Genomic DNA, 26,681 nt, shown 5'->3' on the forward strand with positions numbered 1-26,681 from the left:
TTCTGATGTAATTGACTGGGATATGAGTCCTGAGCATGGCTGACTCAGCCAAGACTTTAGTGGGCCTGTGGGACCCACAAGTGAGGGCAGTTCTCTGCTTGTGCTTGCACCTCTTTCTGTAGCATTTAAAAATGCACTCAAGAGCAACCATCACAAGGCAAGAAAACTTTAAGCACCAGAACTGATGAATTCATTGGTAAAGGGAGTAGGAAGGAAAAGGAACTGAGGAGCTTCTCTTTGGGAAGAGATCTACCATTTTGTTATCCGTGTTTGGTACCTTGCACAAAGGTTTGTGCCTAGAACTCATGGCCACTATTTTATCTGCAGGAGTAACTGAAGGAGAGGGGATGTGTGTACATGTTTTCGTATTTGTTGTATTTAATTTATTAATTTTCCCCAAGCTGGGAAACACAAGTAGTTTAAATGCAGCAACTGTGGTGACACCAGGAAGTAATTATTTCAGGAAGCTTGCAAAAGTGCCCTTATTAAACAAATTGAGGTAGGTTGGTTTTGTTTGCTTTAAGTAAAACAACAAGAAAAGAATTGGAAAAGTGCCACCTTCATAGGATGCAGTACAGGATACAAGTAAAGAAAAAAAATTATTATTATGTCCCCAGTAAGGAGACAGTTGTCTCCTGCAAAAAGAAAAAAAAAACAGGCAAAACCTTGGTTTGTGTCCCTTTTGGGGAACAATTCTCCTCCAGACTTGCTGTTAAGATTTTTTTTGTTTTTATGTCACAACTTTACGGTATTTTGAAAGGGGAATGTATGTCTGAAAGGTTTTCTTTATAGAAAACCCAAAGAAAAAAGCTGCATCAGCAAATGGCTCATTGATGTGTTAAAAAAAAAAGTATGTGATTTACATTGAAAATTGTGAAAACCTGAGCTGAGATCTGTCTGCCAGATCAGTCCTAGGGAAAGTGCAGAAGAGGGACTGAGGTGGCTGTCAATCAGCACCTCTTTCAATCCATCTGTGGATCCATCCTCTTTCATACATCTGTGCAGTATGGGGAGAAGAACAGGCTGGAAAGAGAACAAACTTCCAGTCTATCTTCAGCAGATGGTTCATTTCAAGTACTTCATATTTGAGGTATAGATTTTTCCCCTTTTTTTCCTAATTTTTTTCTAAATTTGGTTCTAGTAGCCTGCTATAGCATCCTATGACTTAGAAACAATTTAAAACTACAGTGTATGTTTTTTCAGATATTTAGAACTTCAATCATCACCTTTAAAGCATATTTAATGTTTGGATGTAAATTTTGGATTAAAGAGTGTTGGATTGCTCCTATTACCCATGTAAAAAAGGTGATCAATTTGAGCAACCAGCCTGAAGTGTTTCTTGCTATTTACGAATCAGAAGAGTGCTTGTTTTTCTGTATCTCTGCAAAGGCATCCCAACTGTTTGTGTTCCTTTCAGGGTGCTGTACCACCAATCCTGGCTGGAGGCAGCTGAAGTGGCAATGTGGATAATGTAGTGAAGATGGTTTTCTGTTTCTTCTATCTATTTTGCTTTTCTGATTTCTGCATTTGCTTCAGTGTTATGGTTGTTGTCAGCCTGAGCGTGGATAGCTTGTGGGCACACAATTCTACTCACTTATCTGAGATCAGTCACAGATATATATATTTCTAGGAGAAAGTGTTTATTGTAGTCATGATCAAACTGCTCTATGTTCATTTTGATGGATGTTGATATCCAAATGATCACAGTGCAAACTGTTAGTTTCACTCCCTTTTGATTTAAATTAGGAATGAAATGCTCTCTAATTCTGCCTGGTTGCAAGCAGTCTGATACTTTGAGAGAATGTTTGTGTTGCAACCTGCCCTCTCTTCCAGCTGTTTGGGCATAAAACAACGAAATGTTGGTCTGAAGAGGCCAACATACCTGTTACTGGTGGTCCAGTGTTTGGGCTGAGGTTGTTAAACAGCAAATTCACATTTCCTGAGAAATGGGGGCTGTGTGGCTGTGACTGCCTAGGTGGCCATGGAGCAGGAGGGGCCTGCTGGGAAGGAGGCACTACTGAGGCAACTCAACCTAATGCCACACTCTCCCATGTAAGAGTTAGCAGCAAGCAGTTCTGCATGACTCAAAAGAGAGATCCTCATTCCAAAGGACTGGTGACAGTGCAGCTGAGCTTTAAATCTTTAAAATAAAGAGAAAAAGTGCTCAGCTGCACTGTCACCAGTCCTTTGGAATGAGGATCTCTCTTTTGAGTCATGCAGAACTGCTTGCTGCTAACTGGAGTTTGCATTCTGTTAAAATGTCTTTGACATGTCAGGGAGGCTTTGTCAGCTACCTCAGCACTGATCAGACCTGGGAGCCTCTTTGGTTTTCCAGCCCAGATAACGCATGCAGAGGGCTGAAAACTCAGCCAGGTGTTTGCAACTTTGTGCTGCTGTAAGAGTGGAAACAAATGCGGTTCCAGATGACCTTGAGCAGCACTTGTCCCTTCTAAAGAGGTAACAAGTCAAGCCTGTCTTATCCCATCCCTGCTGGGCAGTGGCACAGGTGTTACAGATTATGGAGCTGGAGTCTACATTTTGGGCCATGATTCTCTTTGTCTTTTTCAGTGTGTGCAATGCAAAATGGTGAGCTGTCCTGTGGCATGTTCTGCAGCCAGTGGCTGCTCAGGAAAATGCCTGGAATGGCAGACATACTGCCTGCTTAAAGAAAGGTCAATATGCTAATTCACTTTTTTCTTACTGAAACATGCAAATCACTTGCTAGGACTCAATTTCTGAAATGAATTCCCATAATGTGTGTATTAATTCTTTCAGAAATTATAAAAAGGATTTGTGGGATTATTCTGAGCTCAGACAACAATAAATGTCAAGGTTTTAACTGAGGTGTGGTAACCAGCAATAGTTGTGGACTATCTTGAATAACCATGTTAGTGTTTTGCTCTTGGAAGGCTTTCTCACCCTGGACCATGTGTTGTGGGCTTTTTTTTGCCCCTCACATAAATGTTAATAGTACTTTTAAAGAGTTCTCTGGTTTAAAAAAAAAACCCAAACCAAAAATCCCCAACATGTTTTAATAGAGAAAAAACCCCAGTTTTTGTATCCTTTTAAGTGATTTTTTTTTTTGAGAAATTAAGTTTCCAGCACTGCTTCAAAAATCCAAAAAGAAATAACAGCTTTTGAGTTTTAGAGGATATTGTGAACTCTGGTGTTTGTGTTGTCTGGTTATGGAGTTTGTAACACTTGGTAACTTAAAATCACTTGTATTTTCTTAAATTAAGTTGTCTGAATGCTTGTTGGAAGTTATTACTTATTTGTAAACATTATTTAAAGTGCTAATAAAATTGAAGTCATAGCAAAGTACTTTAGGGGAGAACAGATGGGAAAACAATATTATGCCATGATGTGTTCTCTGTCGTTTCTAGAAGTCGCTGAGAGCATTCTGCTTGAACCTCTTTGAGCGCTCTGCTGTTTGCTGAGTGAAAGGACAAAGGACTGACAATAAGACAGAACATGCCGCTGCGCCGCTCTCTACACCTGCCTGTCGGAGCTGCCTTGTGTGTCGCAGGTGCTGTGTTGATGCCATCCCCGGGCGAGCAGACGAGACGAGCAGCCTCACGGCGCGGCCTCGGGAGCTGCCCGGCGCGGGCTGACGGCGGCTGCCCCGCGCTCCCCCTGCAGCGGGGCCGGTGCGGGCGCGCCGGGCTGGGCTGGGCTGGGCGGGCGAGGGGCGGTGGAGCCGCCGGAGCCGCCTCCTGGGGCGGCCGCGGGGCGGGACGGGCCGGCCGCGGCAGCGGCGGCGGCAGGAGGGAGCAGCAGGGGCCGCCGCGGCCGCAGCATCGCGGCGCGGTGGCGGGGATGGAGCCCTGGAAGCAGTGCGGGCAGTGGCTGATCAGCTGCAAGGTGCTGCCGCCCAACCACCGGGTGACCTGGGACACGGCCCAGGTCTTCGACCTGGCGCAGACGCTGCGCGACGGCGTCCTGCTCTGCCAGCTGCTCAACAACCTCCGCAGCCACTCCATCAACCTGAAGGAGATCAACCTGCGCCCTCAGATGTCCCAGGTGAGGCCGCTCCCCCAGCCCCTGTCCGCGCCCTTGGGGCTGCCTGCGGGGTCTCCGCGTGCTTTGCCTTGCGCCTTGTGGCGGCGCGGAGCGGGACCCGCGGGCTGCGGAGCGGGATGCGCCCGCTGCCCGCCTGCAGGGCGGTGAGCGTGGGTCCAGCCCGGGGCAGTCCTCGCCGGGCACCTTCCCTGCGCCGTGCGGCCGTTCCAGCCCGGGCTCGGCGCGTCCCGTCCCGGCTGCTGGGACAGGGCGCAGCTGCAGCGCCGGGCCGGCGGCTCCCGGGAGCTCCGTGAGGGCTCGTCGCCCTCAGCCGGAGGCGGCTCGGCAGGAGTCCCTCGGGCCCGTCGCGGGGTGGCCGTGCTAAGGAGAAGTTCCCGCAGCAGTCCCAGGGTCACCATTTTAACATCTGTGTGCGTTACTGTTTAATGGGAGCGGTTACAAATCAAACGACCTCTTGCTTGTAGTTTTTGTGGCTACTCCTAGGGACATTGGTGGGGAGGGAGGGCGGCCGAGGACGCGGGGCCGGTGCGGCCGTGGAGCTGAGCCCGCCCGGAGCAGCCAAGGCAGGGCAGGGGCTGTGGGAAGCGGCGGCTGAAGAAGCCCTGGTAGCTCCAGTCAGCTGCTCTTCCCAGCTTTTTGTCACTTAGAATGGTGAAGTGAATGGGGAGGACTGATTAGTAACGAGAAATCGTGATCTTGATAGCTGGTTGCCTGTGTAATACTGGTTTTTTTTTGTTAATTCGCACCCTTTTACTTTTGGCTTTTTAAGTTGATATTTGGAATCATTATTTAATACCTAAGTGTAATTCCTAATTCTGCCCTGTTTTAAATACGTTTTTTTATTTTAGTTTGGACTGATGTTTGTTACTGTGACTCATAAAGTTGGCTTCAGATATCGAGATAAGATTATATTAATAATTCACGAAGAGACTATATATACTTGACTTCCTGTCACTGCTTCATGCACACCTATGCCTCGGCAGAGATGGTGGCAGCCAAGCAGATGTTTGGAAGGAAACTAACTTCTGAGCCTGTCATGCGTTTTAAAGCATTGAGAAACAGATACACTGTAACATTTCAGTGTTGTGGTTCTCTTTTTGATTTATAGAAATACAAATTGCCATTCATGTTTATGATGCTAGCAAAAAGCAGTGGAGTGAATTATACTACATTGTCCATGTCTCTGTCGATGTTTGCTTACAAACCCAGTTATTTTATTTCTGACTAATTCTTTCTTTTAGCAGCTATGTCTTACTACCAAGGCAGCGTTTTCTGGAAGCTCAGAGTACAAAAAGGAAAAATGTAGTTCAGTTAGTCAGAGTCAAAGCTCTGAGACTCCTGCACTAGATGTGAATGGTACAAAGGCTATCTCCGTGTACTTGAGAGCTCAAGTGCCTGCTTGAATGGCATATGCAGAGGCAATACTTCATCTGAGTGATGGAGCACAAAGGATGGGCTTCTCTGAATGGTAGAAATCCAGTTCAGCTTTTTCTCTGCACCATTACAACTTGTGAGTTTCAGCACTCACTACACCAGAGCCTTGGTTTATATTTGTGTTTTTTAATGAACTAGAAATGTGTTGTCATGATATTTTTGAGATGGCCAACTCATTGCATCAACTTGAATTCTAGATTAATGTTGATTATCTGGACCACTATTATAATTTTATTTTTGATGAATTAAAACCATGGTGGTCTCCTTCTGTCTACTGTATCTAAGTTATCAAAATGCTCTGTCTGCTTTGTTAGAACAGTTTTGGGAATCAAGATTAATATTTATTTCTGTAAGTATGTTTGAACTATGGATTATAATTGTAGATCTTGGATTATTTACAAGAGTTGTCTGTCTGCTGTATGCCTGAGGTACCTGCACTGCACAGTGCTGCAGACAGTTCTCTCCACTGGTGCATTTCTCTACCCTACACCGATTTTACCCTTTAAACAAAGGGAACTGTTGTTGGATCAAAATCTATAATGGATAACTCTGTGTAGTGTTGGATTTACTGGGAATGTTACCTTTGTTCTGTGAGTTCAAAATTCGGTGATCTTACTGAGGTTCTGTGGGCTTTTTGAAAAGTGGACACCCTTTCTGCTGGAAATGATCACTCAAGTGTAAATTTCAAAAATTGTTGAAATTGAAATTCTGCCAGTTGCTTGTAAATTGCTGCTGAGACTGTAAAGAGCTCATAGTAATAACTCTGGGGAAGTCTCAATGGCTTGAGGATTGGTCAGCTGGTGAGATCTGCTTGGAGTTGTGCCCTAAGCCGTGAGTTTTGTCAGAATAGTACTTGCCAGTAAACTAATACTGCATCAGAGTAGATTGGCATCATAAAGTTGCTGTATCATAGGATCTTGGGGTCTTATAGAAACACTAGTTAGCTCACCCTTCCTTGTGGGGTAATGAGTTATAGGCACTGGAGGCAGAGCAGGGTTGGCACTGGGATGGGAATTATCAGTCTGTCTGAAGGTGCTGCTGTGCCTGTACTGCTTAGCTGAGCTGCTTGAGCTTCATAGGGCCCTTATCCCTTGTCTTCTAGAACTGAGCTGCAGCTCCTGTACTCCTTGATCTGATGTTGGTTTGTCCCACTAAGTCTCAGAATGGGTCAGGGGACTCTTAGTGCACAGTTCTCAATCCATACAGAGACTGAGAAGGGTGGATGAAGGCTTTGTGAATGGGCCTCATTGAGGGCAGGCTGTTTGATTTTTGGCCTTGTCTCTTACTGCAGTTGATGTTTGTCAGGCCTTGCTCTATGGACCAAGTTTTCATGTCTTGGGGGCTACTTAAAAATGCAACAGTTCCAAAGAACAGGAAGGTGAGAGGTGATGCCTCAGGCAGACCTAGGAGTAGGCGTCAGTCATCTGATGAAAGTATCAAGTCTTTTAGATATTTATTTTTTCAGAATAAATGTGGCAGATTACACATCAATGATCTGTCAGCTTTGCCTGGTAGCCCTTGGTAACCCTTTATAAGCCACATCAAAAGTGCAGAGGGATTGTGGCTAGTGCTATGGTGCCAGATGCTGCTTTTTGGTGGAGCCTGGTTCAAATAGGTGTGCTGTTGCTTTGCTGGGGCAGGAACTGAGATTGATGATCAGCATTGCAACAGAATGTGCTTGACCAGATGGCATGGGGTGTGTTTTATGGGCTGGCTAGTATGGGGAACCACATGGCTTTGTCCCATCACCAGCCATGCACCTTGTGCCATAGCTGTTCTTGTGAGTGGGCTGTTTTATGTGTTTGAGATATGTGGATTCTGCCCCTTTACCTTTTTAGAGATAATGCCTGTACAAGAGAAATGTCTCAGTGGCTTTAGGGTGTAAAACACTGGGGTTTGAACCTTTTGAATGCTTGCTGTTTTCATCTGCATTACTGTATGTTTATGAAAATATGTATATTTCTTTGGTGGAAGTTGTCCTTTGAAGAGCTGAAGCTGATTCAGTCAGTTACACTTTCCAGAAAGAGAGCCTCAGGTATTAAAAGTACAAACCTTGCATATATAAAAGCTAACCAACATTGAATCTTTCTGTTCTGGATTGCCAGCTCAGTGCTGCCAGGCTCCTGTCTGAGAAGCTGGTATGTCTTGGAGAGGTCCCCTGTGAAAAATTACACATGGGCTTTGTATGAGGTTGGAAATTCAGGTTCAGGGACATGCATGTCCAGGGTTTTTTTTTTTCACTTTGAACAGAACAAGAAAATGTTGGTTCTATTAAGAGCTCTTGTGTCAAGGCTAAACTCACTTTGCTGTTTGAACTCCCACAAGCTACCAACTTGAGTTACTTTAACCTGTGCGTGTGTGCCATCAGAAAAGGAAATGTAAGACGGATCAAATAATACCTTTTGGCCTTTTACTGTAGGGGAGCCTGCCTGGCTCAGTTAGTGTTGTGAAAGTGCTGTTACTGCAGGCACCAAACACTTGAGCACTAGCTGCTGGGAATGGAGCTAGAAGAGGGAATTTGCTAAATGAGTAAGGGAGGTGTGACTGTTGTGCTGGTGTGTTGCAAGGTTCCCCTGAAGTGGAGCATCAGTCCCTGGTGACAGAGGATGGAGCACTGAAGCTCAGTGTCTGTGTCTTCAGAGCTGTTCACTGTAGTCATTCACTTGCCTCAGATGCTGTCTCTTGGCAATGTAGGCTGGTGAAAGTTATAAAAATAGAAGTGATCCATATCAGAAAGTACTAATCCTAATGTTTAATCATCATCAGACAAGAATTTAAGTAATTGATCACCAGAAATGTAAAACCTAAACCAATGGATTATGACATATTTGCAGAAAATGTCATCTGTTTAATGCTTATCTTTTATCTTTAATACTTTGCAAGCTAGTTTTGAAATGGTTTTTGCAAGGCATTTAGTTAACTTGTGAGAGATTGCAAAACAGGAAAACAGCACTTGATGCAATACTGCCATGGGAGTTTACCTAAAGGGGATGCTGACATAGATTAAATATCAAAAATAACTATTTCTTATTATTCTAATAAAAATAAACAAAATACCCCTCACTTAGTATTAAAAGTTCAAATACTTTCTAATTTTAGGGAGTTACTATTTTGGTGTGACCCTATTGTCCAAAGGAAGTTGGTTATCTTGTCATTCATGTCATATTTTGGTGGTGACAGAGCTTTTGTGCAGGGGTTTACTTTTCTTGATTCCAGTGGTATCAGGTAGTCTCAGGATGTGGGTGTGCTGTGTGAGACAAGCCTCCCTGTTTCCTCTGATACTGCCCTTGCCTTGGAGCTTTCCCTTTCCCCCCAGCTGACAGCCCTGGTCTCCTGCCCTGAGTGTGGACCCTCTGTGTGAGCTCCCTGCAGGTGGCTGTGCTGTGTTTGCTTGTTATGTTACGTGCTAGGAAGTACCACAAAGCAGCAGTTTCAGAAAAACTGTGTTAATCTAAATGTAAAACTTCTTGGGCTTGAACAAGGGTTTAGAAACTGGTTCAGTTTTGTCAGTATTTAAGTGCCCCCTATTCTTGAATTCTTTGAATCTTACTGTATATTCACATACATTTAAAATAATTCAGTTGTTTTAAAAATATTTTTTTCACTTTTCAAATGTTTTCAATCTCTTTGCTTACTTACTGGTACTCTGGTCCACTTAACATCTTCATCACATTTATTTTCATGATTCATTTAAATGAAAACTACATTGGCTGTAAGATATAATATCCAGAAAAGGGATATTTATCGATGTGTAAGTTATGTGTACATATGCATATCTTACATGTGTTGGACTTGGTAAAATATTTGAAATAAGTATTTGTTCAAAGCAAAACCTTAATATGACCTCTGTTTTGTTCTAAGAAAAGACTGATGAAAAAGTAGTGACCTGGTTTTTCTAGGTAATTCTTCCTACCTTAAGAAGGTGAGGAAAATCGCTCTTGAAAACTGATGTAATGATTTTAATTAATTCACATTGTTTCTTTTTTGTCAGGGGGAAGGGAAAAGCTGTAGTTGTACTCCATGGTAAAGCTTATTTTACATGTTATGTTTATTGTACAGTTATTAAATGCAGCATATGCATCTTGCCAAGAGGTGTCACAAATGTTCCCTTCTGCACAAAATTTTGGTGTGCTGACAGCTATGTAATGGATTAATAGAAAAAATATTAGTGCTGGTTTCTCACAGAGGCTGTAGCATCTGCCAGCAGTGGATGATATGAATTAATGTCTGTGTATGGCAGGCTGCTGTGTCATGTGGGAAAAGCCAAGTTTTTTTCAGAGCCTTGTCTGACAAAGGTGGGAGACCCATGACAATGGCAAGTTGAAGGACTGCTTATGAAAAGAAGTGAATCACAAGGGTTAAAGAAGAGAGATATGTATATAAAAAGTAGGAGGATATAATCAAGGGAAACAATATTAACTACAGAGAATGGTCGGTCATAAGAATTGAAGAAGCTGGTTTGAAAAGGGTATCAGCAAGCAAGACGCTTAAGAATTTTGATATTTATCACAAGATAAGTACAAAAACCAGTCTGGATATGCTGTGTTACTCTTCAATGACAATGGCTAATGGCTTTATCAATGCTGGCATGCCAGTCTCTGGTGTAACATGCTGCCTTAGGCCCGTGAGGTGCAGGAGGTTGTTTGTCAGGCTGCAGCACTGCACAGCAGGCTGGGTTAGCAAAAGCCAGCAGTACAGTTTGTGCATTGGGAGATAGAGGGTCTTGGATTTCTCACATGCATCTCCTTCTACTCTCCTTTGAAGGTCACAAAAGAGTTGATGAAGTCATACTTGTAAAGAAGGAAATACAGAGTGAAAGGAGAGAAAGGGCTGCAAGGCAGCTGCAGGGGATGGGGGGCAGAGCCTGCAGAGAGTGTGTGGTGCATCCATCCTGGCCATGGCAGCAGGAGCTGGCATAGCTGAGCCTGGCTGGCACTGGTCTGGGTGCTGGGGAGCAAGCAGGGTTAATGGGAGCAGCAGCACGGGCACCAAGGGCTTCCAGAGCACGGTTTGATCTTGGTGAAACAGAGGTGACCCTTCTGCTGAGGTAATGCTGGCTCCTGGACCAGCAGCCCACCCAGAGGGGAACAGGACAAGTGTGTGTGGCTGCAAAGGAAAGCCGCTGGGGTGTGCTCCCTCTGTGTGCTGCCACATGCTGGGGACAGGGCAGCAACTGGCCAGAGCCGAGTGTGTCACCGAGCGTGTCACCGCCTGGAGCAGGCAGGGAAGTCCTGGCTCGTGCCCTGATTGTGTGGGCGTCTGAGTACAGAGGGAAATGTATTGTTTTATTAGGTCACTGACAATTTAATCTTCTTTAAGTTTTACTGAGGTGCCAGTTTTTGCACTTGTTCCCACAATACTGAAATTGTACCTCCAGTTCTTTAAAGACCAAGCTGAACCAAGTCCCCCATCAGAAACCTTTGACTTTTTTCTTTCTGTTGCTGTGAAACAGCATTGCAGTACTTCCATCTCATTCCATAATACTTCATAGCAATGTTTAGTACTACCTTACATTCTATTATTTCAGTATTTAAAAAATTCAGTTTCACAGAGGAATATGAATTGATGTGCAGTTTATCAAATGGCTCTTAATTTCTTCCCCTGCACTTTTTAGTGTACTTGGCATCATCTGGAGCTACCTTTTCTTTCCTCTTATTTTGCTTTGACAAGTCATGTTTAAGACTTGAGGCATTGTGAAATACCAGCTGTTTGCTAAGATTTATGATGTGTAAAATGCAATCTGAACTGACATCTTTGAATTTTTTTATTTAAGAGAAAGATGTTCTTTCCAAGCTCAGTGAATGCTATTGGCTTCAGTTACCACACTGTCAAGTGAGAATATATCTTTTGGAAAAATATGGGTCAATAACCCTTTCTGTCATCCTATACTGAATGTCAATAGTGAATGTCTTGGTAACATGAAACACTGAAGGACTATTAGTAGGATATTTGTTTCTTTGTATATTCATAACATGAAACATTAGATACAAATTGCATACTATGGAGGTATTGTAGCAATTTGTATAAAAGCCACTAATGTATTGTTTAAAATGCTCTTGCAGACCTACAGGTATGGTTCAGCTGTCTTATATTACAGTCCAAAATATTTTTGGCCTTTACTTTCATAATTTTATTTTATAATTGGTTAATAGGTATTCAGTTAATCTGTCAGTACTTCTTTTTCTGCTCATTCGATTCCTGAAACTTAGTTGAAATCATATAGAAATTATAGTATGATTGCCTTGCAGAAACAAACAAGGAAAACAAAAAGCAACAACAAAACAAAAAAAAGCCAAACAAATTAAAAAAAACCCACAGAAAATACATTGTTGCTTTAATTGAATATTTTCTGAAAAAAACCTCCAATTAACCCTAACCAAAAACTACCAACAAAGCAAGGCATTTTTAAAGCATATTTTAACTGGTAAAGCTTAGCAGAACAAGATTATTTGTATTTCCAAAATCCTTAGATATGCCCTTTAATCCTTGGTGCCATCAAATTTACCTACTTGTTTCTGAGTTGTGTAATGGTATGTGCTGTATAATCTGTACTTAGGGTGTTTTGTACCATTGCTTGTTCCTTCATTCACACTGTTTCTACATGGAAAGAAGCCTGAGAGTCAACTAAAATAGAATGATTAGAACTTGGCCCTTAATGTTAGTTGTCAAAGCAGTCTGACTTCACTGTTTTGCAGGAAATTTGATGCTTTAAGAGATGAACATGTTATTCTGCTTGCACATGGTTGAAACTAAGATACTGTAATAATTATAGCATCATCATAGCTTGTGTAATTCCTTGTGCTCTGCTTGTGTATTAGCAGCCAAAATTTAAATTGTACTGATGTGCTCCAGTGAGTGACTTTAAGTTCCCATCAACCGCTGCCTCATGTAGCAGCGATGCCTTATATCAGCTGATAAAAGGCCATGAGGTCCATGGTATTTTTCCCTCTGAATTGCTCAGGATCTATGAATAAGGATGTCTGATTCCATTACAGAGAACGTTAAAGGCAGATGGAGGACCACACCTTCTCTGCACTAATGTCCCCTCAGATTTTAGGTGTCTCTGATGGAGGAATGGTGATGACATAGTGCTACCATGTGAGTTGTAACTTGAAGTGAACACTCATTAATCCCACTTAGCTCTGTAGGATTTAGATCAAGATTTGAATTTCTTTTTCCTGGAAAAAAGTAGTGTAGGAGAGAACACCAGAGAGAATGTTCAAATTATTGCTATTGCCTGCAGCATCTTTCACTCTCAAAATAGAAAGAGTGAGACTCTGAAATACCCTTTCAGGCTGCTGCCTTTGGGCTTATGGTCAGTTGATGTGTGGTTGGTTGGAAATGGATTTCTGCCAAGCTTTTAAAACCTAACTTATTTTGAGGCAGCTATTTTAAAAGCCTCTTCATCCTACTTTGTGGCTCAAATTTTGCATTTCACACTAGTACTAGTTTTGCTAAATTGTGTGAAGTTGTTTCCGGAAATATTTAGGTTTCACTTTGTCTTAATGGTTTACCCTTTGCGTATGCGCACAAAGTGTGTCAGGTCAGCCCATGTTCTCTTCTGAATTGGGAACTTCTTATTTTTAAACATTGTTGAAAAGTTCTGCTGAGCGCTGACTTTCCACTTTGCTTTTTTCTCTCTTTTTTTGTGTTTGGATCTTGCTTAATTTTTGGATGCTTGATTTGAAGAAACAATTTTTGGGCCATACCCCAGAGGGCTTGTTTGGGATGTGTGTGTGTCCTCTTAGCAGCAGTGTTTGGTTTGACTGAATTCTTGGAGCGTTTTTAAAAGTGCAGAACATGTTAAAATCTTAAGTGATCTTTAACAGGTGTGTCATGTCCTGAGGTTTTATGGGAGTCCCAAGCAGGGTTAACTTGAGCCATTTGGTTTTGATTTCTTCCTGTCCTGATCTTCGTTCTCTCCATCACAGAGGGCAGTGCACATTTACCCACCACCACTGTGCCTTGATGTTAATCACTACAAGTAGTCATGAGAAAGTTATTCAGGGTCTGTGTTCATTCACTTTGCGTTTGTGGTTGGCAGCACTGAATATGGTGATGCATCTTCTCTGTGGATTGTGCTGAGGCTGCTGGTTTCACTGCAAGTATGCTGAACAGATGGCACTCTTTGTAAAGCTGAGGTTTAACTCCCCAATTGTTCTCAGTGATGCCTTCAAGCAATATTCTTGGTTAGAAGGACTGTGCCTCAGAAGGTACTGGTAGCTGCTGTTACTATGCTGTTGCGGGTTTTGTGAAGCTCTTTGGAAGTGACTCCTGTATTCCTATTGGAATGCCTCTGTAGTTGTATCATAGCCCTGTAGTTTCCCTTTGTGCTGAAGATCCTGATGAAATGATGAGCTGAGATGAAAGGATTGTGGGTGATGGGAGAGTGTGGATGCAGGGATAGCTGAGCCCTGCTGGCTACAGGGTGGGCTGCACTTCATGAGAAGCTCCTGAGAAGCACGCTGGAAGGTATTTCAAGTTTGTATGTCTTCCCAGCTATAATTGCTCAGATTCATAGACCCCTGGGGAATCTGCTTAATTTAAGCTATCTGCTTTCTCTTTTCTGAGAATGTGGGTTTTTGTAGCTTGGAAGCCCCATAGCGCATCAGGTTATTTCAAGAGCACAAGCTCTAGCAATATTAATGGAATGTGAATTGTTCTCTAGTGTTAAAAAACCTGCTATGAATTAAAAAAAAAATGTAATTAAAAAAATTATAAATTATTTGCCATGACCAATGGGAGAAACATAGGAAAACAACAATTGATTAACAAGTCCTGAAACAAGAGGGGGAATGTACTATGTAACATTGTCTCTTAGCACACCTCACAAGAAATAAACCTTGAGGGGTGGATCCTTCCATCAGCAGTATTACAGTACTTGTGAGTGCATATGGCCTCTGCTCAGCAATGAAAGGCTTAGACATTGTTTTTTGGGGCAAAATTGCTGTCTTGGTGGGGTTTGTCTGTGTAGGTCTTCTAAAGGTAGTTGTTACATTAATAAAGGACTTGTTCCCTCTGGCACAGAACCTGTGTCCATTTCCATGCAATGGAATGGCTTTTTAAAAGTATCTGTCTAAATCTGAGGCCCAAAATGCAGAACCACAAATATATTTTGCTAAATGTTTATGTTGGAAATAACTCCTAAGTTGTTTCTCACTGGAATTAAAAGATACATAAGTGATTTCATCTAATCTTGTGTCTATTGTAAAATTCATGGTGAAGCAGTTCAGCAGGAAAGTTAGCCCTGAAAATGCCGTTCTTGGAAGATGTTTCTAAAACTATTTGGAAAAGAAATGGAGTAGTATTCAGCTTTTTTTTGTTTTGTGCTCATGAATATTAGAGCGTGACCTCAAAATCCAGTGTTTCAATAAAGTCATGTTTAAAGTTTAATGAACTTAAAATGCCTTTCATCTTGATTTGAAAGGATAGCAGAATTTGAAATGTTAGGGCTTCTGTAGAATATTTCATTTTCCTGATGGGTCTGCTAGTGACGTTTTTCCAATCTTCCCTGTTTCTCATATTTTTCTATCTTGACTCAGGTGATGTGATGTCACCTATCAGAAACCCAGACTGCTCTGTGATTAATGAGAAGTACTGCTGTGATGGGTCTGGGGTTTTAAAAATTATTAATGTTTTTCCCACCTTTCCTTCTTGTCTATAATTCTCATTTGTTTTGACTCATCTGTTCTGCAGCTTGTTTGTGCTTGTGCTCTGTCCTCTCAAACTGGTCTGTGTTACTTTCACCTTCTACATTTGCCTTCCCCTCCCACTTGTATTTTCTTTTCCTGCCAGTGCATCTGTTTCCTCCTTCACTTCATTCCTGATGCTTTTTCTTCCGTTCAACTGTTTCCCCTCCCCTTCCCTGTTGTCTCTGCTGTTCCTGTTGGCCTCATCCCTCTGTAGATTGTCTGAAATCCATTTCCTACATGGTTAAGAGCGTGTCTTCTCCGGAAGCTGCGTGCATGAGTGAACTGGGCACAAAGGCTCTGGTGGAAGTTGTGCTTTTAGGACCAGTGAAAATGGGATTCAAGGGACCAGACAGTGCTTGACCAGCCATCTCATGTTGGGCTATTTCAAACTGCTTTTCAGTGACTACTTTTGGTAAATGGTGATTGCTTTGCTTTCACTTGTTATTTTAAAAGTTTCTGCTGCCTCCCTGTTGCAGTCAGAGCTTTGCAACATATGTGAGGGTGTCCTCAAAATTATTTTGCTTTGTTCCAGGTGTACTGGGCAGATCACTCTGGTGGAGTGATGAGGATAAAAGCTAGTGCTGGCAGCCTGCAGGGTGAATCAGACTGCAAACTTGTTCTTTTCAAAGGCAGAAGCTCTTGATTTCTGCCCTTGTCACCAACCTCTGGAGATTTGTGCCACCACACCAGTGCTTAAGCAATATTATTCTGTGGCTGTGTCCTGAGGAGCAGGTGGGGATGGAATGGTAGTTATTTTTAACTACTTCTCAGATTGATTTTCAAGGTTGCTTGCAAGGCAGAAATAGCCAGTCCTGCTAGCCAGCATGTTCATCCTGCATCTCCTTTGCGTTGGAGATGCATCTCCTCCTGTGTTGGACATCAGTCTCAGTGGTTTCTGTGTCTTTCCAGTGAGTTCCACTCACTCTTCAGAGGCTGATAGACATGATAATTATGTTTTTGCTTCCCAGACTCACTATTTACATTCAAAGTGAGACAACCACTACACTGAGTATTTGTATTGTGAGATACAAGCTGCTACACAATGATGTCCCTGAGGGCTTACCTTCATAGTAAATAGTTTGTTTCTTCAGGTTTCTGGGGTCTTGCTTGTTTGTTCTCCGTGGATGGACACAGTCTTCATATCCCTGGTATAATTCAAGGAAGTTGCAGGCAGGAAAGTGGGTGATGCCCAGCTGGTTATGCCATGGAAGTGGATGTGCTGTCAATGAAAGCTTGAGAAGGTCAAGGCATCAGTGACCAGTAACTGTCCTGTAAATGTGCACCTTTTGTCTTGGTTTGTTCATGTTATTTCTCCACTTGAGGCTGAAGCAGCTCAATGTTACCATTTGTGATTTATTTTTTAAAAGCTTCTTATGGGACTATATGAAATTATTTTCATGCAGTTTCTTGGTTTAATGGAGAGCATACATTTGAACAGTAATTATTGTCATACTCATCCCTTCATGCTAGCTGGTGTTATGGTTTTTCATTATAATTTGATGTACTAGAGCAGCTTTAAACTATTTGTTTCACAATGAGATACTGATGAGAACTTAATCCAGGTCAATGATTTTTGTACTTTAGTATTGGATCTTAATCCAGGTCAGTGATTTTTTTACTTTGATATTGAATCTTTCATAACTTGTGAATAACTTGTCTCAGATACCTTTTCAGAACTGAAACATGCTTCTGTGAGCAAGTGGCTTTTGCTTAATTTTCTATCATTCTTTCTTCATTGTGAAGTCTAGCCTCCTCTTTTATGCTTCCTTTAACTTTCTTTACTGTATGTAATTGTGAGAATGACTTTAACTAGGGAAATGCTTTTTGAAATTTGTTCTCTAATCATATTCTTTTTCAACCATTCTAATTTCTCTGTATTTTCTTGCCAATTATTAGTGTTCCCAGTGGAAAATAAACTAGGGATCTTGAGTGTTTATAGAATTCACTGTGAGGACACATGATGAGCAGATAATTTGTGTGTGGTGTTTTTTTCTCTCCCTCAACTGGCTTTGAAATGGGTAGAGTTTTTTTAATAAACTTTCACGTTTTCATAATAGTAGTCACTGAGAAAAAGTGATTTCCATATTGTTCTGTTAGGAGATTGGATTTCCTGTGCATGTTCTTGAGTGTCCTCTATTGCAAACAAAAAATTACCACATTTAGTAGACAGTAAATTACCACATTTAGTAGACTTGTTTTGACAGATAAGGGAATGGGACAATTTACTTCTTGCTAGTTCTCTGCAGCTGTCAAAAAAATTAATCAGAAATACCCTTGAGTGGCAAGGCATACTGGTATTGAAAAGGGAATGTCATCTGAACCGCAGTTTATTGGTCCCCCTTCCATGCTTAGAGAGTAATTTTCCCTGTGAATTATAGAGAGCAGACTCGTGCAAACTTCAGGTTGTGTTTATTGATGGCAGAATTTAGCAGGTGTGTGGGTGCCCTGTGTCTCCTCCAGAGAGAGGGAGAGAAGGGCTCCTTTCTGCCTGGGGAGACTCTGGAACCAGGTGGGAAGACGTGAGTAGAGAGGCCGTGGGAGAGTTTGTCATGAATTGTGTGTGGAGGTGTTTGTGTCCTGATGGGGTGGGCTCTCACTGGTGGCAGATCTGGATGGATTTTGGTGGTGCTGTGAGTCACGTTTGGAGGCTCTCTTGGGTCAGTTGTGTGTGGCACAGCTGCTTGCAGCGGAACAATGAGTCACAGGCTTGTGAGTTTCCAGTCCTTGCTGAAGAACGAACCCACATAGCTGCTCTTGTGGTTTCATTTAGAAATAAGTGAGCAGTGCAAGAGCTGAATAATTAGACTGACTAGGTCAAGTACTTACTGTATACTGATTTCTGGGGTTTTTTAAGAATACATATTGAGAAGTGGAATGTTATTGTCATAAATAGAAAAATGCTTGTTTCTGAAAAAAGTGAACAGGATCTGAATACTAATATTTCCTATAGCCAGAAAATTAGTTGCAAGGGTCTATTCTAATTGTTTTGCCTAATTACTCTCCTGTCCTTGTTTCACATAACCTCACTTACTCTGATCTATTAAAAGATGGTTGCTGAATATTTTTTGTCTAGTTGTTCACACTAAAATATCATCTTGCAACAAATCAAACAAGTTTGTCTTCTGCTACATGGACTCCATGCTACTATTCTGCTCATCTGGCTTAAAGGCGAGAATTAGCCTTGCAGTGTTGTTGTGTCTGTTTTTCTGGAAATCACTATCGTTGTTTCTGCAGTGCTGAGACCTGTCTCCATAGAGAGGCAGAGAAAGATCTGTCATTGTTATAAATTCCCAGTTACAAATTGCATATGTATTGATTTTGTTTTTCTTACTAATCTTGTCTCAATAAGCTATTATGCCTTTTAGACTATAGTCACTAATCCAGGATCACACTGTGTTTTATTTAGATTTCATTTTATTTAGCTGATTAGTCTGTAGAACAAAACAATACTAAACAAAACCAGACATAAAATGAGGTTTTCTAGACAAAATCTAGACATTCTTACAGCTTAGCTTCAACATTTACATTCAATGTGTTATTTTAAAAAACCACCTAAGGAACCATTTGTGTTCAAGTGATGTTCTGTTAGCCAATTAGTAAGCTGATGCTTGTGCAGAGGCCTGGAAGCATGTTACAGCAGCTGCTTGTACTGCTTCTGTATGTGTCCTTTTGTATAACAGGATAGAAAAAATATTTGCCTACCGCTCGCAGGCAGATGCTTTCACTGTCCCTATATTGGGTTGTATGTTTTCCTTTATGCATGCATCACTGCCAAAACCAGTTATGGGTTACTGCTCATGCAGAAACTTTTAGCCATGACAAGAGTGCCTGTTGGTTTTTATGTAGATTTGTGTAAATAGCCAGTATCTTGCTGTGATTTTGGTGTGCCTCTTTAAACTGAATGTTATTGATGATACAACATTTAAGATGACAGGGACATATTTATACAACCAACTTAAATTGTGTTGTGCTATCACTCACACACTGCTGCTAAACTATAGAATATTTAATTAATTCTACATGTATGAGCGTCTTAGATTTTAATCGGATTAATTTTATGAATAAAACAGGATCCAGCTCTCTTCACTAAGTTCAAAAGACCAGCAGAGCACTGAATGAGGACTTCCCAGGTTAGTGGTTCTCTGTTTGCCTTGGTAGATTAGTTTTTCTGGCACTGTTGTAAATTTCTTGTAAATTTAAGGGAAGTGAAAATACAAGTGTGAAAGTAATGGTAATAATTTACACAGCCCTTCTTTCAGGAATGAGGAATACCTTTTACAGGTGTTTTTAAAATGCTTCAAGAAATGTGCTTTTCATGAGGTCACCAATATGTGTAGTGTTGTTCTGAAGTCATTCAGCTGTGAGTCAGTAGCATAAAGACTGGGATGAGTTCTTCACTTTACATTGATCCTTAACATAGTTCGTCTACGGACACTTGGAATAATGTGCCAAAACTCAAAGCACATTGTACTTTAATAATTAAAATTATTATTTTGGTGCCATGTTCTGTAGTTCTCTTCCCAAGGGGATTGTGAAGCAAGAGTGGAAACACGTGTGGCAAGATACTTGTACTTGACAAGGTATTGGTGGCAGGGTGCCCTGGGTGGTTATTGAGGTGGCGTTTTCATCTTCTGCCCTGTGCTCTGAACAGCTCCTCCTGGGCTCCATCAGCACCCCACCATTTTTGCAGTCTAAATCACAGGAACTGCCAAGACACAGTAACAGCAAAGCTTCTGCAGTATGGCTGGGGGCCTTTTGCACTGCTGAGGGGTCTAGTCTTTGTGGCATCTGAGGCGTGGGGCTCTGGGGAGACGTAAGCTTGCTCTGCATCTTGGCCTTCATGCTGCTCTCTTGTTGAAAAGGCAGCTTTCCTGTGTGTTTTTTCATGGTCTCCCATGGACTTTACCTGCTGAAGAGCAGCATATCTAGTCACAATTGCATTGGGCTCTTTACTGAGCCTGCCTTCATGTTGTTTATAATGAGCTGTTTGAAACAACCATCTATGTTATGGTTATTTAAGAACAGTTTTCTTAGTTGGATTGTAGAAAAATATGATATTAGTATCTTAAGACTCAGCACATAGTATTGTTCAGTAATGAAGACTTCTCACTGGTGCTTACATACTCCATTTGAAACCCTGCATCAAATTGCTCAGCAGGCTAAGAGTCCAGATGATGCTAAATTATCCTCTGCTGCTCAGGTTCCAATGTATTTGGTTTATTCACAATTTGATTAATTTAGGCTATTACAAATACTCATGCTCTAGGATTTTAATTTTTTTCTTCTTTTCATATTTTTATAAATCCTCATTCTCATGAGACAATGCTCATTTTTATTTTACTCGTGAGATTCCAAATTGACATTCTTTGAAATGTAGTTTTGGACCATTTTTTGGTGTACCTTAACTGTTATTGTGAGACCAAGGTATCAGTTCATTTAGCTGTCACATGAAATGGGACACATATAGAGGTGACAGATGAATTTCTATGAGCATCCACTTATTTGCCTCTGCTGAGATGATCACAGCTGTTAATTCATACTAGTGGGTATTTATGCAATTTTGACACATCTCCCACACAAATTTGTGTTGCCCTCAAGGGTGTGTTTCATTTTGGTGGGCAGCTTGGAGTGAGTGAATGCAGCCTTTTAGACAGCAAGTGCCTATGATGGTGTACAAGTGGAATGCTTTATGTCCACTGAACCTTTCTTTCACTGTTTGTCAGCCTTCTTCAGGAAGCAAGCCTACTGCAGTTTCACAAAGATTCATCTGTTTTTAAGTTGGTGGTGTAAATTAAGATTTTAAAACTTACCAATTCTTGTGTTATACAGATACTTCACTTGAATCCCCTAATTAGGAGGGTTGCATGTCACTGAACAAATGAAGTGCAGTTTGCCTAACACTGGCTGGATTTCAGAGTGTCATGGTGGGAAACAGGTGTGGGTAAAAAAAAAAGTTAGTTCTAAATTTTTAGATTTGTATTTTAATTGCCTGTTCCCTCAGAATTTTTGGGAGTTGAGAACTCTTAATGGTTTTGTGTGCTATTTATCACTGGAATTGCAGCTGTGGATCAAACCACTGTTTCATCTACTTCACCAGTGACATCCAGACCAGATTGTTCAGAATAGTAGTCTGTTCCCATAGGGAGCAGTGGAGGATGTACTAACCCAGGGAATTTTGCAAAATGCATGTGCTGAAGCTTGTTTGTGCCCCAAACATTCATTATGCTGTTATGCATTATGGCTCATTATGCCATTGTAGTCTGCTGCATAAACCACAGTACTCCAGTAATCTGTAGTTGTGGCCTTCTGTTTTAAGAAGGATGTAATAAAATGAAAGAAGTTCAGATAAGGGCAGTAGAGGTTTTCGATTGTATTAAACAAGCAATTGAAAATGGAGAATTTGTCAGCTTTTGGCAAGAGGCAACATAGGGAGGGAGACTAAGAGAGGCCTAGAAAAGCCAAGATTATTTGCTCTCCTTTCTAGTGTGGAAACAGAGGGGTTGTCCAGTGGAAGTGCTAGGTAGCACATTTGAGATGCCACTGTATGGCGCTCAATGCAGGAAGGATGGCATTTGGCGGCAGGTCAATATATTGAAGCTCCAGAGAACATCTCAAGTAAATCTAAAATGTAAAAGGGTAGTCAACTACACTATCCAGCCACTGAGTTTTCACCTCCAATCCTGCAAATTTACTTTTGGAGTTTATTTTCAGTTCATGGCTATTCCCACTGGTTTGTGGTTTGGGCTTCTGGATTTATCTGTTGTACTTAATTGACTTGCAGTCCTTGAAGTATTCTCTGAATATATTGGAAACCCCTGTCCTTGCCATGGAGAGAATGGTCTAATAAACTGCAAACCTGAAGTGACACACCAGCAAAAATAGAACAGTGGATTTTTAAAATAGGTAACTAGAGGACAGCCAGATTCATATTGGGCAATTTGTAGAGGGCTGTACTTGCATCCTTAAGGCCTTGTAGGAATTTATTCCATGACCTTAAGAGTTTGGAAAAGAATACACATGCAATTCGAGAAAACATTTAAAGTATTTAATGAATGATGCATGTTAACAGTAAAGACTGTTGATAAGAATATTAACTGTTAATAAGAATATTGTTCCTTCCTCGTGGAAATCAAAGACCTAGTACATTATCTGTATCTGCTGGTAAGAAATGCAAAAGCATAGGAGTTATTTGGGCTAGATTTACCTTTAATAGGAACTGACAACCCTGTGTAGGTTGTCAGCACCCCCCTTCCCTCCCCAGGTGTGTTGAATTTCCATGCAGGATTTAGTGCTGACAGCTTTTGAGAATCCAAGTGCTCAGAAAAGAACAAGTTAGTACATGCTAACTTAAACATGCCCTTGAACCCACACTGTAGGTGTTTGTAATGGGATTACGTAGTCGAGGTCCAGGTCTGGCTTGTAGGGGCTGTGTTCAGGGCACTACAGCCACAAGTTATTCACCAGGAAGATCCAGCTGAGATGGTGAATTCAGTGGTGCTTACTTTTAGGTGTGGGGTAGAAATAAGCAAAAGAGATTGTGTTCCTGTAATGGAGCTGAAGTCAGGTGTGGATCCCCCAGTGAATTCTCTGCCTTTAGCCCATGTGTCACACCAGGCAGCTTTGTGTCACACCTTCATAGGGCTCCTTCAGGGCTCAGCCCAACATTTATTTCCCTTGCACAGGTATAGGGAAAGTAAGAGGTTGTCTTGTGTTGTTGTGCTAACGTTAGAGACTTGGTAAAACCAAGCACAGTCATGAATAAAAGATACCAAGATACAATGGAAGCAGCTCTTTCGTGTGCCAAGCTAACAACATGGAACAGATTTGTTGGGTGTTCTCTTACACAGATGTGAAGATCTGTGTTTCATACTGTTGCTGTAAGGTTTTTCATGGTTTCAGTGTGAATATAATTTTTGTTTTGTCTGACTGTAAAAGTGTTGAGAGCTAATTAGTTTGAGGCTTTGCATTCCTTTTGCTGTTTAAATGTATTAGATAAGCTGGAGGCTTTAGGGTTCCCCCCTGCCCTACAATAAGTTGAACTTCTTTAGGTTTTGGGGTTTCTGAAAACTACTAATATTTCATCAGCTAAGTTGAAATGTTGAGTGTTTAGAAAGCTTGTGTTGGGACCAAAGACAATACATCCAAGTAGGAAATCAGTGTCCTGAACAGTTTTGTCATTTACAGAAGCAGTTTTCCATGTCACAATTTTAAGCACACCTTATCGGACAGTGACTACAGTCTTACTTTAAATGGCACTTTCATAAACAGTTTTGCCTGCAGCATTTTAACACCAAAATTTTAACACATTATTTTCTTGTGTTTGGCTTTTATTTCATGTCTCACACAATCAATCAAGTATTTTATTATTTCAGTGGATTTCTTTTAGTCTATTTTGATTTTCTTTTTTAAACTTTTTAGTGTGTGTCTGCCCTGTTCCTTTTCCTGGAGTCCTCTTTTCATTTCCTTGTTGTTGTCTTCCTCTTGGGACTATTTTCCATGTTCCCTTTCCCCTCCTTTTTGTATTTGCTTATAAAACACTCAGATATTTCTTGTGCTTCACGTGGTTAGTACTGTGTTCCAGCTGTGCTTTTTTTGACAAGATACTGCAGAGTAGATTTAGTTAAGTCTTGCTAGTGGGGAAGAAAGGGCTACTCTAAAAACTGCTCTTTGCAACAGAGTGCTGTCCTGAGTTCTCCCATCCTGTCTCTTGTCAATTACTCTTAGGGATTTCCTGTAGTGGGGGCTTAATGGTCTAAGTATTCCCATATATTGCCAGTTTCATGGCTTGTGGGAGCACTTGACTTCAGGGACATAGAGAATTTCAATGTTTCTTTGCTCTCACCAATGCTTTAATGCCAAAGGGAGAATTAGTAATGTATAAAAAGTCTTGAACTTCTTTCCCTGCCCTCTATTCACTCTGTATCAGTATTAATAGAAGTGGAGCATCCTTTGTGCTTCCTCAGCTTTTTCCAAGTTTCAATTTCCATTTTCTTTCTTTGAAGCACAGAGAAGAGCAAACATACATAAACAAAACTTCATACTCAAGCCAAAATGCAATAGACACAATTGAATAGTAGTCAGTTAGGAATTTTAAGAGCTCTCCTATGAATATTTAATTACTACATTAATTGAGCAAATAAAGAACATGCTATTAATATTCACACAGTGTTAGCAGTGGTTCAGAGGAGTGTAATTCGTTTTATAGTTCATACAGCATCTTATCTTGTGCAGCCCTTCAAAGAATGCCCACATCTGGAAGGGTAATAACACTGTAGGTCTCCTTGGCTGTTCCTTAATCCTGTGAATTAAGGTGTCTGTTCTTCTTTGCATAGCACATTTCCTAATTTCCTAGTAAAATGCTTCAGTTACGTAATGCTATCAGAACCTCAAGCAACTCTACAAAGAGCTCAGTGTGCTGTCTCCTCCATATTTATTAGTGTACCTGCTTTGTGGCTTTTTGAGAGCAAAGTTTGGGAGGTATTTAACGTTTGCTTCTGCTTAGGGCTTTAGAAATATTGATCCTCTGAATGATTGAGGTGGTTTGCTGAGCAAGAGGTCAAATGCAGAACGTAAAACTGAATTCCTTTGATGTGAGTGACGTGCTCTTCCTATGTGTGTTAGTTTCTTTTTTAAATGTAATTTGCAAGTTAATAGATTTTATCTAAGAGTAAGAAGAAGAATAATGCTTACTTGCCTGCTAGCTTCCATTTCCTTATTGAAAATAGGAGCACTCATCCTCTTGTGTTGTCTTGCTCTGTAAATTCCTTATGGCCCTTTTGCCTTCATTTAGTAAGACTCTGGCTTTAAAGGTTGTTCCAAGAAAAGCTGCACACACATGAAGAAGAAAAATGTTACAAATGCCATTCCTGAGTCTGACATTGCTCTTTTCTCTCTTGCTGGCTTATGAAAAGACATTAATAGACGTTGAATTAAGACTTCATCAGTGGGTCCATACTTCATTCACTTAGAAATCATTACAGCTATTTTTTTACTGCATATAGTGATAATTACTCCTTTTGGCAGAGCAGAACTAATCTAATGTACTTTGGCTGCTGAAATCTGTGAAGAGCCAGGAATGATTTCTGTGTTGAATTGTTAACCCTGACTGTACAATTCTGTCAATATCACAGTGGGGCTTTGTCTGTTTATCTAGTAATCTGGTGTTAATTAACATACAGATAGTAGAAAGAAAATAATTGTGACATGTAGTAGAAGTATAATGTGCTCCTATTTTGGTAACCCTCCTTTGGGGATTGTTCTGTCAAAGATGGCATGTGATGGGGAACTGTCCAGCCTGGCTTATGGAAAGGAGCTCTTGATATACGAGCAGCTGTATCTCTAAGTACCTGATTTTCTCCCTTTATGGGATGTGGCTGAAAGAATTGTAAGGAAGCTGGAAGCTTGCTGTGCACGCACACTGTGTAGGGACTGATGAAACCCTTGGATCTTTATCTGTAGTTACTGTTGCTCTTTATGTGTGTAGGTTCAAGGTACAGTTTTGGTCTTGCTGCTGTGTAACATTGGCTTGGTGTGAATAGAGGTGATGGTGCTGTTTGCTCACAGTAGCCAGTTCTGGGATCTCTCTCAAATTCAGACTCAGCAGGATTTGAACAGCATTTTAATGAAGTTCATGCTGTTCCTATCAGCACAGTTGTTGCAACAAATACCAATGCAAATGGAACAAGTGAGAAGACAAGAATCTGCAACCCTCAGGGCATGAATCAACTTCTTGAAGGAAATTTTGAGGAGACAAGTTCTGTTTCAGTGCTTTCTTTCACTGAAACAACTTGCACTTATCAATCTTGGTGACAGAATGTACAAAAGCAATTCTTCCAGTTAAATCCATCATGGAAATGTTTACATTTCTCCTCTTGCTTAACAGGTATAAGTGCAGTATTTTCCTTTTTGCATGTGTTCTCATGAACAGAGTGGGGAAAAAAAGAAGAGATTCCTAGCTAATCTGTTCTCATCATCATTCCAGGAACAGATAGGAAAGGTCAGGAGCTCATGTTTTGTAGTAAGCGCTGAGGGTGTAGAAAGTGCATTTAAGTGTTATGGCAATGGCTTGCTCTTCTGTTCTTCTGACTTCTATTCTTGTATAATTCTGCTTTTCTAAGAGCATAAATAACCAATAGAAAAATCTCACATATTCACAAACATGAATATGCTTCCTTGCATGTAACATCAGTATTCCACAATTGAAAAAACAAAGCAATTGTACCTTCTGAGATGTGTGAATTGAAGCCAAATTTGCTCCTCTCATTGCTTCTTTATACATGTGTTTCCAAAGCCTGGCCTTTCCTCAGCTATTTTTGCTGTAACATGCTGTAATGTAAAATGCCGTTACTTTTTGGTTTTGCATGTAAGGCTCTTTAGAGACAAGGCAAAGACAAATTGCTGCAGCTGTGTAGTTTGTAATGTGCTGCCATTTAGAGGAGGAATAGGAGGGGAAGATTTCAGGACTTTGTGTGGTTGGCATGCCTTGTTTCTTCCACAGGGTATGAAGTGTATTTAGTGAGAAATGGGCTAAGAAGA

General features: G+C 41.1%; 1 protein-coding gene across 2 annotated transcripts in view; it reads left to right on the forward strand.

Annotated features, from left to right (window-relative positions):
• The first annotated feature begins 3,736 nt into the window (after positions 1 to 3,736).
• Positions 3,737 to 26,681, forward strand: part of VAV3 (vav guanine nucleotide exchange factor 3) — a 147,837-nt gene continuing 124,892 nt past the window's right edge. Inside the window, exon 1 of one of the 2 annotated variants that reach the window (XM_071436089.1) lies at positions 3,737 to 4,020. In XM_071436089.1, the coding sequence (XP_071292190.1) occupies positions 3,817 to 4,020 (204 nt within the window). In that variant the 5' untranslated portion in view covers positions 3,737 to 3,816. The remainder of the gene's footprint in view (positions 4,021 to 26,681) is intronic. The other variant, XM_071436090.1, reaches the window with a different exon arrangement.

Source organism: Agelaius tricolor, unplaced genomic scaffold, assembly GCF_023055355.1.
Source record: "Agelaius tricolor isolate 1412-34295 unplaced genomic scaffold, bAgeTri1.0.p SCAF_11, whole genome shotgun sequence".
Classification (NCBI taxonomy): Eukaryota; Metazoa; Chordata; class Aves; order Passeriformes; family Icteridae; genus Agelaius; species Agelaius tricolor.